This window comes from Crassostrea angulata, chromosome 10 (assembly GCF_025612915.1).
Source record: "Crassostrea angulata isolate pt1a10 chromosome 10, ASM2561291v2, whole genome shotgun sequence".
Classification (NCBI taxonomy): Eukaryota; Metazoa; Mollusca; class Bivalvia; order Ostreida; family Ostreidae; genus Magallana; species Magallana angulata.
Genome location: NC_069120.1, coordinates 48,193,087 through 48,209,242, shown reverse-complemented (window position 1 = coordinate 48,209,242; position 16,156 = coordinate 48,193,087). Strand labels below are relative to the sequence as shown.

At 34.4% G+C, this 16,156-nt stretch overlaps 2 protein-coding genes across 3 annotated transcripts in view; one reads left to right on the top strand and one right to left on the bottom strand.

Moving 5' to 3' along the window:
• LOC128164589 (p53 and DNA damage-regulated protein 1-like) overlaps positions 1-16,156 on the bottom strand; it is an 82,962-nt gene that overhangs the window by 3,106 nt on the left and 63,700 nt on the right. The window lies entirely within an intron of this gene.
• Positions 1,710-4,132, top strand: LOC128164586 (C3a anaphylatoxin chemotactic receptor-like). Its single transcript, XM_052828515.1, has 2 exons — positions 1,710-2,450; positions 2,913-4,132. Exon 2 carries the CDS (start codon positions 2,924-2,926, stop codon positions 3,983-3,985), a length of 1,062 nt encoding a protein of 353 aa, XP_052684475.1. The 5' UTR covers positions 1,710-2,450; positions 2,913-2,923; the 3' UTR covers positions 3,986-4,132.

Below are 16,156 nucleotides of genomic sequence, written 5' to 3'. Positions count from 1 at the left end.
TAAAACCAACATCAAGATAATGTATATAGGATATGCTTTCTTAAAAATCGGGAACATCCATCGTCATCACATCCGATTACTCCTATAAAGTGGAAACTATCAAGGAATACACAATCTGCATGTACACTTAAGATACTTGATTTGTTTACTGCATAAACTTTTATGCATTTATGGGAAAGGCAAAATACAAAATAACATATTTGAATAAAAGATATACATGAAATTATCTATACCAGAAATCTAAGCGGATAAAAAAAAAGATTTTTAGTAAGACTGTTATTCAGAGAATGTTCGAAATGGTAGATACATTGCATAGAATAAGCTCAAATTTGCGTGGTTTTAATGAGACAATTCGTAAGAGAAGGTGATATAAATGGAAGAAGAAGTTAGCTGTTTCTTGTACTACAGACACTCCCCTCCCCCGCCACTACCCCAGCGCATCATGACACGTGCATTTTACTCATTCAAATAGTCATTAAATAATCGGGTCCTTCAACGTTATAGGGTTCTGTACACGTGAAAGATGCCTATGGACTTGAACAACAGAATAAAATAGTTTTGCTATTTTGATAGAAGTTTTTACACCAAAAAGTAATGTTCATTATGTATATATATAATTATATACCGATTAAGTAAAATTTATAAACACTTTCGTAAAAGTTGTCTACATTTTGAAAAAGGCAACAAAATGACAATGCATTTTGGTAAAAATTCTGGAATTTACACAAGAATGTACACGTTGTCGATTACTTATGGTAATGATATCATAAAGCAATCACTTAAATCCTTATATTCAAAGCAAATAACACTATGAATCATCTAACTCGTGCATAAATATATATGGTTTAAATTGAATCCTAATAAACATTTAGATATAATTGTATATAATTGTATATAATGCGCGCATTCGATAAAGTAAAAATAATTCAGATACATGTTCATATACATGAATTACGTTGGACATTATATGTAAACTGCAAACACTGGCAAATAATTAATGCACACATACGTACAAGTGAGCAATGCTCCTAATAAGAATTCATAGTACAACCAACGGCTATAACTATCCATCAACAGGACTTAGACCCGTGCACTGGTACAACACTAACCATGAGGACCTGCATGCTACACATTTGATTTTCAGCACTTATTTTTACTCCAGATCATAATGTTTTTTATACTTTGTAGTTTACAATCGAATTAAAGATAATTTCTATTGCACTTATGACGTAATAAGTGTGTCGCAAAAGAGAACAACAAACACATTACAATATCATACGACTGGTGACACCCCCCCCCCTTACAAGCTACACCCCCATCATCCTATAAATATATTCCATCATCATATACATATATAAGAGCAATGATCAATATTTTGGACTTCTGTCAATTTATAAACGAAACATTAACTAATTTTCCAATGTTAAAAAAACACCATTCCACTCCATACCCCAACCCCCAAAAAGCAATACAAACTCTCATCTTTTGTGCATTACTATTTGTTTTTATTCTTAAGATTTGTTATCGGGGTCATTATTGTATTCATCAATAAAACGATTTCAAATGAGGCAATACAACTGTTATAATCGAGATGAAATATATATCATCAGGGTTACAAATTGAACCATCATCGTTTATTACAAGTCATCATTCACTGGGTAAGTATTGCTACAATGGAAATCTCTGGCTAGTCATTCAGGGCTTCTGTTGCAATACAATGAATAGATGTAAAATACTCTGTTAAATTTCCGGTGAACTTTTCCCGTCAATCAAAATAGGAAGTCCAATGGAAAACAACTATGAAGAGGGTAAAAAATAAAAGGGTAGATACAGTCAACCGAGCCAAAGTACAGTAGCTTCCACGACATTTTTCTAGACTGACGGTAAATACTCAGTCTTTTGGCTTCATCAAGCATAAGGAAATGGTAATGACGAACTAAGAAGCGAAGATAAGGCAACTAAGAGGGTTTCCTTGTATCGACGGAAATGTTAAACGATTGTCAACCGACATCAATTATTAATCGCCTGAACTTAGAGAAAAAAAAATCCATGAAGAAAGTCGGATGATTAATCAGAGTTGTGGCATCAATGTCGACATTGCACACCGAAGAAGACGTTGAGTAACATATGTGTGAAACGTGAGTTAGAGGCATCTTGACGGAGCAGTAACACTTACAAACATATTGAGAGCAACAGAGGGGGTCACCCAACAATAGACATAACATAGAACTCGTAATGCACATAGTACTGATTTGAGGTGACGTTTTCGTATTGCACCTAATGAGATAAAAAGCGATTCTCCGTGTGTCATAGTGCGCTTTTTAACAAGATAAAAAAGCGATTCTTTGGTTTACTGTTGCTTGAAGTGGATCAACGGAAACGACGGAGGACGCGCTGCGTTAAGCCAGTGATCAGATAGGGAGCGCTTACACTTGGTCAATTCCTACAAGGTATGTCTACTTCATGCTATTAAGTAACAATTCTTGCTGTATAATTAGTATATAGCAATATATTCTTCTTATTTAATGGTGGGCCTCTGATGTAATTTATTCTGATAACGAGAGAACAAATCTCTTTTACGCTGGGTATTATTGATAATGTTAGTTTAAAGTGATGATATTATTACTGTACAGTAAATACTTTTGTCAAAAATCAATAGATGGGGGCCTTAGGAGAAAAATTAATGATTTTGCTGACCCACACTGTATTTAATTCGGTTAGAAGTTGACAAGACCTCGTTGCATTTCTCAATACAATTGATAAATGCTCCCTTGTTTGACTACATGTACATAATTTTAAATATGGGATGAGTACTCAAAAGTTCTTCTATATAAGTAGTTTATAAATAACCATAACAGTGTTATGGAATCTAGCGGTTTCCAGCATAATATTTGATATTTATTCGCTTTTAGCAAATAGAAAGATGAACAACACAACAGCCGTTACCTCAATGGAAAACTTTCGAACCCTAGAAGAGCTGAACGCATCGAAAGCCGAGCAGCGCCTCCCGACCGTCATATTCCTGATCATCATAATAATCATTGGAGTGATTGGTAACACAGTGGTCATCGTCGTTTACTCCTCTAAGTATCCTCCCTCCACCTTCCGGTTGTACATCCTGACTCTGGCAGTGATTGATCTACTTTCGTGCCTCATACCTATGCCTCTCGAAGTTGTTGACAACACATACCCCATAATGTTCTATAACGAGGGATTCTGCAAGAGCGGCCGATTCATTGGAAATGTGTTAAAGATAGGATCTGCGTTTGTCCTTGTTGTTATGGCATTAAGTAGATATAAAAAGATATGTCATCCATTTTCAAAGGCTACCACTTTGACCCAAGCTCGTCTATGCTGTGCGGCAGCAATCCTACTCGCCATTGCCTTTTCCTGGCCAAACGCAATCATTCAAGGAATCAAACACGTGTATCTTCCAGGAAATATCACCGGGTACGATTGTTCCATCGACGACCTCATAAGGAACACCCAGTACCCGTTCATCTACTCGACTGTTCTGTTTGTGCTGTATGTAATCGTGTTTTTGATGCTAAGTGTTTTGTACACGTTTGTGATCCTTGCTCTCAGAAGACACTCTAGAAAGAGGTCCACCAAGAAAACCAACGACAAACTGGACAAAATGAACCCCAGAATCACAAAGCTCATGATTGCAATCACCGTGGCTTTTATCTTGTGTTACCTTCCTAATTGTATCCTAGACGCAGCCTCTACGTTCAAAAGGGGAGTCCTTTTCCCGCCAAGCCCAATCGTTTTGGGAATTCTTCCGCTGCTAGCCAGGGCTTTTTTCATTAACAATATCATCAACCCTTTCATATATCTGGTTGGAGAATCAAAGTTTCGAAATATCGTGAAACAAAGTCTGAGATGGCTTTACTACACAGTATGCTGTCCTAAACAGAAAAGAAAGCATAGTTTCGCCATAACGGAGTCCATACGCTTAACAGAAGTTAGATCGCAGTCTGGATAATTCCATAAAATATTATCAAAGCCAACTATGAACACCGTCAAAATACATTTTTTATGATGACATGACGATATTTGTCTACATTTATGAATTTATATTATATTATATAACAATACTTTTTATTTCACAATTAAGATGAATTTATCCTTGTATGGCTTGCTACATTTAACCAAATCACACCGTCAGCAAAATAGCAACTTTCTTACAATATTAGTGTTACCAATACTACAAACATGGGACATTTTCAAGTTGTGTTTTCCGATAAACGAGGATGTATATATATATATATATATCCATAAATTAATAGCTGAATGCAAACTAATCTTTCCTTATTTAAATTAAAGACATGCATTGTTTATTGCTTTGAGGTCACGGCCATCAAAATCAACACATTCATTGTTATAGGCAAAACAATGTATATAATCTACGGATGTTTCACGTCCAATTAAACGTTCCTATATATATATAAATCTTTGGCGGTACAGATATAATAGTGTATTCTTTTGAAAACTCAGTATTACTTTGTATCATATTAAAAATGATTATAAATTTAGATATCCCAAGAATGTTAGTTTGTAAGGAACAGCTTAGGAAATGAAATTAAATCTCTATGTGCTTATTTATGGGACATATAATTTTACGAGTAAAGTATTTACTTACTATAAAAAGACACACTAATATTTAAAATTTTCAAGACTTCAAAGATAAAAACGAAACTTGTAAATTATAATATTAAATCGAGACAAATCTATATTGTTTCGGATTATTGTGTTTCATTCTTCTAGTTTGAAGAGCAACAATTCCATACCATTCAGATAGTGAATAGTCCCTCCAAAAACATGGTTAGCCTTGAAAAATTTATGATACAAGATATGTTGGTTATCGCGAATAAGGCATTTAAAATTTAAAACAAAGATTTTAAAACACCAGAAAAATACACGTACAAGTCAAAAACAGATACATATTCGTATTACAGACTTGCAAACATCTGACGAAATTATACTCACTAAAGTTCATGACTTTTCACTGTTAACGGACAAATAAAATGTATGTTTGCAGATTAAAACTGCGTAAAGATAAAAACAGATCGTTTTAAAACCTATGGAAACGTGGGTGGTTCTAAACCATTAGAATTCTACAAACTAATCAGTGACAGATAAACAGTGTCAGTGTACCTGATCAATGGGATAAAGACTTAGACAGACGTTTACTGTTGTCATAGGCTGAATTGCAGGCTTAGAAATCGTATCCAACATTCCACATCTCTTAACTTAATTGATTTTCCCCTGATTCCTTTTAACTTCATGTACATAAAGTAGTACTGTATTGTATAAAGGACGCACCTATTAAAATTCTCTATGAAGTTAGATGTTAGTGTCTTCGAGCAATTTCCACCCTTTCACTCAGATAATGGTTGAATATATTTGAAGTGGATCTATCATCAAACACCTTGACTTTCATTCATTTACCTGATGATCGATAGAAGTTAACCATCTGTTATAACCTGAATTTCTCTGCAAAATGAAGCCTAATGCTCACAAAAATACTTGATCGATCTACAATATGAGCGAATTGTTGACCTTTGATCCTTGACCTAGGATGAAGAGGGGATAATCTACTTGTCATAATGTTGTATACTGTTTCAAGAGGCTCTTCAGATTATATAGTCTAGACAATGTATGATCTAGCAACTGACATTTGCAATTGTTTTCCCTCGGACTGCAATGTCACACTCTCATTAGTTTAAACATGGCACATGACTGTCGGATACATCTCTATGTCCTTCTGGTGAGAATTAATATTCGGCAATATGACGGTCGCTTCGCCTACTTATCTCGACATTTTATAATAATTGATGCAAAAACCGCGTTCCGTAAGTTCTAAAAATATTTGGAGTAGTTGTCCTCTAAAATCACTTTTAAGTTAGAGCCTCGCCGTCTATGAGACTGATCAACTCGTCAGTCAGTAAAAACCTAACTAGACAACATTGAGATGGAGACTATCTCAAAGGGTCCCGCTTAAAATATGGACAACAGGATAAAAAAAAAACCAGAAATTTTGCTTTGACCTTGACCTATAACTTAGAAATTTTCATGCAGCCGGCATAGAACTTCTAATTCAATTTCATTACCCTTTACATACAGACATTTTTTTCTGACCAAGATTAAGCAAATGGGAAATAATCTTCGGTCTAAAGCTGATTAAAAAAAGATTCGCTATGACCTTCACATCGACTTGGTTCGGGGTCACTACACGCCATTAACCAAAAAGCTCTGTTTAGGTATATTATTAGTCGAATAGGGCTAAGTGGCGAGTATATATACGCTCTTAAAGAGATTTTTGTGTGATCCGATATGACTTTAACACTTTACCTACAAAAATCATGCAAAGCCACTGCATATCCTTTGATCAAAGGAACATTCATCCATATATCTTATGGTTTCCAATTCTCAGAAAATAATGGCAAGAATTCAAAATCTGCGAGGGGCGCTTTTCGCTCATTTACGCAGAGGAATTAGGAATTTACAGTAATGCAATTAATGTAAATGATGTGAATGTCTTCTAAGAAGATTTCCGATTTCCATAATCCGTGGACGAACATTTCCAAGCTATACCAGATCCAGACTGGATCAAAGGGAAAGAGGATATGCTCCGGACAAGGATTTTTCATACAATTCTGCTATGCCCTTTACATTTGACCTTGAATATTGGTTCAATGTCAATAAACACAATTTTCTCAAAATCTCTATTTAGGTGGAGTATGAGCCAAATAGGGCTAAGTGGAAAGCACAGATGCTCATACAAAAGGGTTTTTGCGTTGTCCGATACGACCTTGACCCTTGACCTACAATTTTCATTAAATGTCACAGCAAATTCTCTGACCATATACACCCTGTGAGTGAAGTATAAGCAAGATAAGACCACGGAGAGAGAAGATTTGCCCCGGACAATGATTTTATATATAATTCTGCTATGACCTTAACCTTAGACCTAAAAACATAGTTCAAGATCACTGCACGCCCTTTACCTAAAAGGCACTATATGGGTGATGTATGAGCCAGATTGGACCAAGGGGAAAGAAGATATGCTCCGGACAAGCAATCTCTGACGGACAGACGGACGCAAAGACGGAGACAGACAGAAAGACGGACGAACGGACAGACACACTGATCACTAAATAAGTAAATGGTTATGATATACCGGTATTCAAAACGAGAAGGTACTGTAAATTTCTTATATTACGCGAGGACTTAATTCTGCGATCCCGCTGTTTTGTATCAAATCGTGGTAAAATAAAATCGCGAACGCGCAACATTCATCCATATATCTTATAGTTTCCAATTCTCAGAAAATAATGGCAAGAATTTAAAATCTGCGAGGGGCGCTTTTCGCTCATTTACGCAGAGGAATTGGGAATTTACAGTAATGCAATTCATGTAAATGATGTGAATGTCTTCTAAGAAGATTTCCGATTTCCATAATCCGTGGACGAACATTTCCAAGCTATACCAGATCTAGAAGCTTTGAATGATGGCATTTTGTACGAAGGGCAGGTCAGTTAGGTCTAAAAGTACCCTGGAATAACAGATCAGTGTATGGAGAGTAGAGGGTCCTTTAACGATATTTAATTAATTTCACAAAAAATGTTTAGGAAGATACAAGATTTATAACAAGATGGAATACTTTCGGAACGTTTTTATTTATCAACTTGCATCGATCACTGATGCCAAATAGACAGATGATTCAATAACATTTAACCTGAAGAGCTGAGCGTGTGATCGGTTACAGAGAAATCAATTTACTTTTGGTATCGAGTTCAAAGAATTTGTAGGAAGTAAATGTTACGAAATTCTAGACAGTTTCTCTCCTGAGTTTTCCTTTGCATAAATGTTTGGCAGTGTTCCTCGTGCTATTCAGTTTTCTGTACGTCATGTTTTAATCAATGTAAAAGGAATGTTCATTCCGAATTGGCCTTTTGATAGAGGAATCTTTACAAGTTAATGCTACATATTTTTTTTCTTAGTTTATTCTTCGAATAAATATATCCCTTTGCTATTAAGAAGCGTTTACATTAGTAAAGAGGTTTACACATATATTGATAAACCCTGTCAGTTGTTTAATCTTTATATGCCTAACTGATAATATTTTTGCATAAAGCAAATTTTAGGAAAAAGATTGTGTTGAAGTGTTAACAGAAATGCAGTTTTAGAGTTTCAAGGGAGCAAGCCTTACTCCTACGCACACAAGCATTCGACTGGAAGTTCAGTTCATATGTCCAAATTGGACTTTATTACATTAGGATCATTATCAAACGCAATCTCAAGAGTATTATTGACTAGACATTATTTCAATGATGAATAATGGGACCAAGTTTTATCCCTATAGAAATAAAGAATGCATATCACCTTATTGCTCCACACATATATCTTCTTCAAGTTATATTTTAAATCAAACCCAAAACTTAACAAACCCTACACAAAAGTTTTTTCCCCAAGAAATAAAGAAATAAGATGGTACAAATTAAATTATTCCTGAGATGCTGGAAGACCAACAAGAAATTCTTCGTATAATATATACAAAAACAATCTGCAAACCAAACGACATTATCTTCGCAAGCTAAGGGTTTCTGATCCGCACCGCTCCCCATGAAGAACGGTGCGGATCAAACACCATTGGTTAGCGAAGAAGAGAGAGGTAGCAGTCCAAAATCGAACTCTTCTTATTATGTACGAATGCATTCCCAAGGTTTTGGGAACTTTGCTGAAACCAATACAAAATCTTTATATGTTATAAAAGTGCTAGTAGTATGATCTTAGCCCACAGTATAAATACAGTACGACAGAAGCACCAGTCCCAAAAGTAATAGGGTTCCATTATCGAATCCATCAGAAAAATCTTCCGAGATCTTTATGTCCGGATCATTTCTTGAGCAAGTTCATGTATATCGAGCATTTTTATAATTCTTAGTCATTCTATATCACTAATCTAGAATTCCAACATTATAGATGAGTTGATTGGTTCTGCGAACCTGAACCATGACAAGAGTTTTAAAACCGGTTAGTACTGGTCATGATAAAAGCGGTGGTTATATAGTTCTGCACGGCTGTTCATCCCTCTTGACTCGCGAATAATATTACACGAAGCTATAAATAAGAAAGAAAGGTACGGATTGGAGCTTTTGGATAAATGCAGCTCTGCAAATAAATAATTATTACACTTTATAAAGATGCATCAAACATAATCATGCAGCGGTTGTACAGTCAAAGGCGAGTCATTTTAAGTGTGTTTACGGCGAACCACTAGGGCTGCGGTAAGGGCGCTCAGCATAAGACGAACATTTTTTTCTGCTTGCAGTTCTAAACATGATTTGTTTATAATAAAAAGATAATAACACAAATAAGTCCCCTTTCAAATTCACTACTCCTAATTGTAACATATATCATAAGGTACATTTGACCCCTTATCAGATATATTTTAATATAGAAAATTCTCCTATTTTCTACATATTGTGTCCTTATATTGTAATTGTGTTTCAAACTATTTCTGGAACAAAATGCACAAAAAGTAACTAATATCTTTTTGTCACTATAAATCCCATTTTGCCGCAAGGAAATATTTTCTATCACTTGATAATCTGCTTCGTAAATATTCACATTTATCATGGCGACGAGCGAAATATCTATCTAGTTAAGGTCAAACAAATTTTACGTAACAAATCACTTTTCAATTAGAAATTTCTTTTGATGTTTGATCTACTCAATTAGTGTCAGGTCATCGGATTAAGCCCCTTTGTCTGTACCCACGCTTTACCTATCTTTTTGTCAAGAGGCCCTCGCAAGGGAATCCTTTCTTATTTTTATTGATACAATAAGTAATTAACCTATAATGTACCTCACCTGGACTAAGTCGATTTTTGTCCCAAGATCCCAGCGCGTCACTTTATGCTGGACCCTTGTGGAATAAATATCGTCATTGTATATCGACTCCATTTATCAATTACAGGTAGGACATTATTAGGGTCTTCCGTTTTCAACGGAAGACCCTCTTGTTATTCTATTGTTTCTTTTTCATTATTATTATTTTTCATTTTCTTTATTTTTCTGACTTTTTCAAAGCTTAATATCTCAAAAAGTTTTCAACAGATTTACATGAAACTTTCAGGGATTATGAAGCATTATTGTGCCTCAAAGTTTTAAAATTTTCAACTACAACGTCACTTCCGTTTTTACGTTACGTCAATTTTTAAATTTTAAAAAAGTAATTTTGTCCAGGGCGTTTTTCAAAAACGGTTCAAGATAAAGACTTGGAATTTTCTGTGTTGAAGCAATGATCGTTTTTATTTGGACATAAGACTGGAAATTAGTTTCCGTCACTTCCGGTCTAAACCGGAAGTGTTTTTAAATTTTCGAATTTTCGAATTTTTCGTTTTAATTTAAAATGTTTACGAGGTTTGTAGAGTTTGTTATGCTGAACACGAATCTGAAATCCGTTTGAAAATCGGACGATGCATTACAGAGATATCGGGGGTTAAATATTGATTTTTCCGGAAATTTTGATTCCGCGTCCTTGGTTTAAAAAATAGCGTAATGTTCAAAGTAAAATTAACTCGTACCAAAAATAATCGCTAAGTCGTACTTGAACACATTCGGATTTTTTTGTTAAGTCGTTCTTGAAATCGGAAAGGTTTTTGTTAAGTCGTACGTAAAATCATTCGTATTTTGTTAAGTCGTACCAGGAATAATTCGATTTTTTTCATCTTTTTATTTTAGTTACTCTTGTTATTGGTTTAAGGGCTCTGCTTCATACAGGAACTTCCAGCTTTACTTCCGATATTAACGGAAGACCCACTCGTTGCTTTGCAACGAGCTTTGCTCTAGTTAGGGTCTTCCGTTTCCAACGGAAGACCCTCTTGTTTTTCTTCGGTTTCTTTTTATTATTATTAGGGTCTTCCGTTTCCAACGGAAGACCCTCTTGTTTTTCTTCGGTTTCTTTTTATTATTATTTTATTTTTTATTTTTTTTCTGACTCCTTCTCGGCTTTATATCTCAAAAAGTTTTCATCCGATTTCAATGAAATTTTCAGAGCTTTTGTAAACTTACCGTGCCTCAAAGATGTTAAAGTTTCAGCATTTACGTCACTTCCGTTCAAATTTGGCGGCCATTTTTTAATTAAAAAAAAGTGATTTTGTCCGGAAGAGATCTCCGTTAACTTTAAAGATATCGCTTTGAATTTTTTACTGATGATAGATGTATCAATTCTATAATGTACTGGGGGGTTTAAAATTTTGTTCATCAATTTTGCTCAAAACCGGAAGCAGTTCCAATTTTTGGAAATTTTCATTTTTTTGAACAAAATAAAACAATACTACAGTCTTATAGAACTTGCCATGGTGAATTCAAATCTGAAATCCGTTTGAAAATCAAACAAAGCATTACAGAGATATCGGGGTTTAAAAATTGATTTTTCCGGAAATTTTGATTCCGCGTCCTTGGTTTAAGAAATAGCGTAATGTTCAAAGTAAAATTAATTTGTACCAAAAATAATTGTTAAGTCGTGCTTGAACACATTCGGATTTTTTTTTTGTCAAGTCGTTCTTGAAATCAGAAAGGTTTTTGTTAATTCATACTTAAAATCATTCGGATTTTGTTAAGTCGTACCAGGAAGAATTCGATTTTTTCATCTTTTTGTTTTAGTTACTCTTGTTGTTGATTTAAGAGCTCTGCTTCTTACAGGAACTTCCTGCTTTACTTCCGACATTACCGGAAGACCCACTCGTTGCTTTGCAACGAGCTTTGCTCTAGTTTTATTTTTTATTTTTTTTCTGACTCCTTCTCGGCTTTATATCTCAAAAAGTTTTCATCCGATTTCAATGAAATTTTCAGAGCTTTTGTAAAGTTACCGTGCCTCACAGATGGTAAAGTTTCAGCATTTACGTCACTTCCGTTCAAATTTGGCGGCCATTTTTAAATTTAAAAAAAGTGATTTTGTCCGGAAGAAATCTCCGTTAACTTTAAAGATATCGCTTTGAAATTTTAACTAATGATAGATGTATCAATTCTATAATGTACTGGGGGGTTTAAAAATTTCTTCATCAATTTTGCTCAAAACCGGAAGCAGTTCCAATTTTTGGAAATTTTCATTTTTTTGAACAAAATAAGACAAAACTACAGTCTTATAGAACTTGCCATGGTGAATTCAAATCTGAAATCCGTTTGAAAATCGAACGTAGCATTACAGAGATATCGGGGTTTAAAAATTGATTTTTCCGGAAATTTTGATTCCGCGTCCTTGGTTTAAAAAATAGTGTAATGTTCAAAGTAAAATTAACTCGTACCAAAAATAATTGTTAAGTCGTACTTGAACACATTCGGATTTTTTTTAATTAAGTCGTTCTTGAAATCGGAAAGGTTTTGTTAATTCGTACTCAAAATCATTCGGATTTTGTTAAGTCGTACCAGGAATAATTCGATTTTTTCATCTTTTTATTTTAGTTACTCTTGTTATTGGTTTTAGAGCTCTGCTTCTTACAGGAACTTCCAGCTTTACTTCCGATGTTAACGGAAGACCCACTCGTTGCTTTGCAACGAGCTTTGCTCTAGTTTTATATACATTTTTATATGCATTTTTATTACAACTATTTGTCTTTTTAAAGGGTAAAACGTTCAACTTTTTCTGTCATTGAATTTTACAATATCTTGAAATTACATTTATATACATGTATATTACATGCTTTGATAAGAAAATATTGTTAGCCAAAAATATTAACTTGAATGTTTATTTTCTCAATCATTTTATGTTCATAATCATTTTCCCATCTGTTCTAATATTTTGTTATTTGATTTATTTTTGATTCTCTTACTTATCAATAATTACTATTCCCCGCTTCTCACTTTGATAATTGCTAAAGCGTCTTCCGGAATTACCACGTGATTGGTTCTAAATTTAGTCATTGTTTATACTTCCGCCCAAGAGGAAATGCGGGTTTTACAAATCTATTTCGTTAAGAGAATGCGTATTTCATTGTATAATTACAATCGATCGTTCCTAAATTATAATGTAAGTGTTTAACATGTTTATTTTTATCTACGCTTTCTTTTATTTGAACTTAAGATCTATATTTAACTTTAATCACTTTACGTCTTTATTTCGGCTCGTCAACATAGCCGAGTACATGTGTACTCGCGCTAAGTATAGGTTCGTAGCTTACTACTACATGTAAACAAATATAGTTGACTTTTCAATAATTATGGTCCTCAACATAGCCAAGCGATCTCTCCATTTTAGTTAATTTTCCCCTTATTTTAATTTTTATTTATAATCATATGATATAGCTATGTACTTATAAAACACAGATTTAATGTGGTCAATATTCACTTAGCATGTGTATATGTTACAGTTGTGTTAGAGTATGCAAAGACTCATTTTTATTGTGGTCCTTTTTATGTTGCATCTCTATACATATTTTGTAAAGACTCATTGTTTATTACTCTGTTTTATTTGTCATCACTTTTATCATTTGTTTATAATTCACTTTATGCTGGACCCTTGTGGAATAAATATCGTCATTGTATATCGACTCCATTTATCAATTACAGTACAGAAAACCAACTTTAACAACAACAACCCTAAGCACGAAATAATTTTCGTGACAAATGGTGGAAGAACACGGTTCATCCCTTTGAAGAGTCAACTAGCAAGCTCCAGGACCTATAGCCATGACAAACTGATGACTAGAGAACAAGTCCCTCTTGATACTAAAGGAGAACAACCAGGACATTGGCCTCGACAAAGAGTTCTGACAGCAGGACCAATAACAACCATGGTGGCAGTCTACATGACAACCTAAGCAATGGCCTACAAGTCAACAGTCACCACAGCTGACATCAAAGCAAACTCAGCAGCCAACTTAGTGATGGGCTCCACAACATTAGTGACAGTCCACATTACATCCTCCTGTCACTGCAACGTGACAGAGAAACCAGTCTCCATGGCAACGACCTCCAGAACAACAGAGGAAGACCACACTGTGCCCTCCCTTCACTGTGACAGGGGTACCAGCATTCAAGACAATAATGGCCACTACAAACTTTTGCTACATAACAGACTGTGTTTAAGGTGGTAAGTCTTGTTTTCCAAGACATTCTTACCCTTCATACAATTCCATTTTTTTTTGCAAAATGTACAACACAAGAAGTCATTCACATAACACCTTAATTACCTGCATCAGACACCAAAATACAACAGTACCATTATAATCACAAAACACCAACTCAGAAAATGCACTTATCTAACTAATAGTCACTAACTGCACGTTCTTCAACAAGAAACAAGTCTACTAACATGCTTAGACCCAATTTCAACACTCCTTTACAAAACCTTAACAAGTGTTTAATAACAAGCATGCACTCTGATTCTCTCAAAACTTGTCCGGTTGCAGTGTTTAACCAGAGCGTGCATGTTTTTACGAATGAATTTAAGTTGTTGCAAGTCCTAATCTTTGACCGCCTTGTCTACATCCTTACTTCTCTCTTTGCTCACTGAGCCACTCGTTATGTATACTTGTACATATTTAACATTATTTTCTTTCCATAGAACTAATGTTAACAGTTAAACCTAGCCCTTAACTTGTGCAATATTGACAACTATACATAACTCCTGATCTATCTGAACTTTACTTCCTTCCCTAGGTCACTGGACACTACCCAACACTTTCCCATTCACCTGCCGTGTTTTGAATTAATCAAGTGCATGTTCTTGAGCATACTTACTTGTTTACTTTTACATACTTACATGTTTACTACTACACGACCATTGCACATTATCTGCATTCACTAGCTACTTTACACCACCACACTAAACCCTCAACTCACAATTGGTACTGACTGCATGCTTTAGCCTGTTTGCTATGACAACCTGCATACCCAACATTTGACCATCGATAGTCCGATCATTCAAAACAAACACACACAAATCAATCAACATTCTACAAAATTTCACCTCTCACCCATCAACGCATACAAACTCCGCTCAATGTTACAACAACCTTACACGGCATACTTCTAATTATCTCACCATCAATATTTCAAGTTAATTGAATAAAATCATTTAATAAAAAAAAAAAAAAAAAAAAAAAAAAAAAAATCTGGGATCACAATTCTTACAGTGTGGAAGTGTGTATAAATGTATTCCCTTGAAAGTTATATATTTTTTTTTCATTTCCTCATGTGTTGTACAACTTGACTGTGAACCGTACATGTGTATATAGTTATTTTTCAGATTTTTGTATATAGCCAAGTTTATACTTCGTACTTTGAGATGCTCTTATCTCATCTGTACTGATGTATCTTTATTTTGTACTTCAACATCACCATTGGTGTTGAAATTTTGTTATTTTTTTTCACTCATTTACCAATTTTAATAGTCTCCATGTTTAGTTGTTTTGTTTTGCTTTTTTTTTTTAATTTTTTTGACAAGCATAATCATTTATGCGGTACTATCACATCACCATAGATGTTGATATTTTTTTTTGTACCAGCATCAACCAATGATGCCCTTCTTTCACATCACCATAGATGTTGATTATACACGTGTATATTTTTTTTTTTTTTTCAACCCAGCATCAACCACTGATGCCCTTACCTCGCATCACCATAGATGCCCATTATTATTTTTTTACCCAGCATCAACCGCTGATGCCCTATCATCACATCACCATAGATGTTGACTATTTTTTTTTTACCTTAGCATCAACCGCTGATGCCATTTTCTCACATCACCATAGATGTTGATTTGTATCATATTATTTATGATTTTTTTTTTTCTTATGTGTTCATTCTTTAACCATATATATTGATTCTTGTTTTTTTTATCAGTAATCATGAGTCATGCATCTTGCGGTTCATTACTTGTATGTTATTTTTAGTTGTTAGTAGTAGATAGTTATTTTTTTTTTCATTTTGTATGCACGCATTCATTCATTTAACTAGATACCTAGCTTATTCAACATTACATTACCCCCCCCCCCCCCCATTTTTTTACCCCCTACCATAACTTTTATTTTTGAGGACAAAAATTTTCCGAACCAGGAGGGAATTATCATAAGGTACATTTGACCCCTTATCAGATATATTTTAATATAGAAAATTCTCCTATTTTCTACATATTGTGTCCTTA

Excerpts from the sequence above, each read along its gene's own strand:
- LOC128164586 (XM_052828515.1), top strand. The coding sequence starts at position 2,924 with ATGAACAACACAACAGCCGTTACCTCAATGGAAAACTTTCGAACCCTA.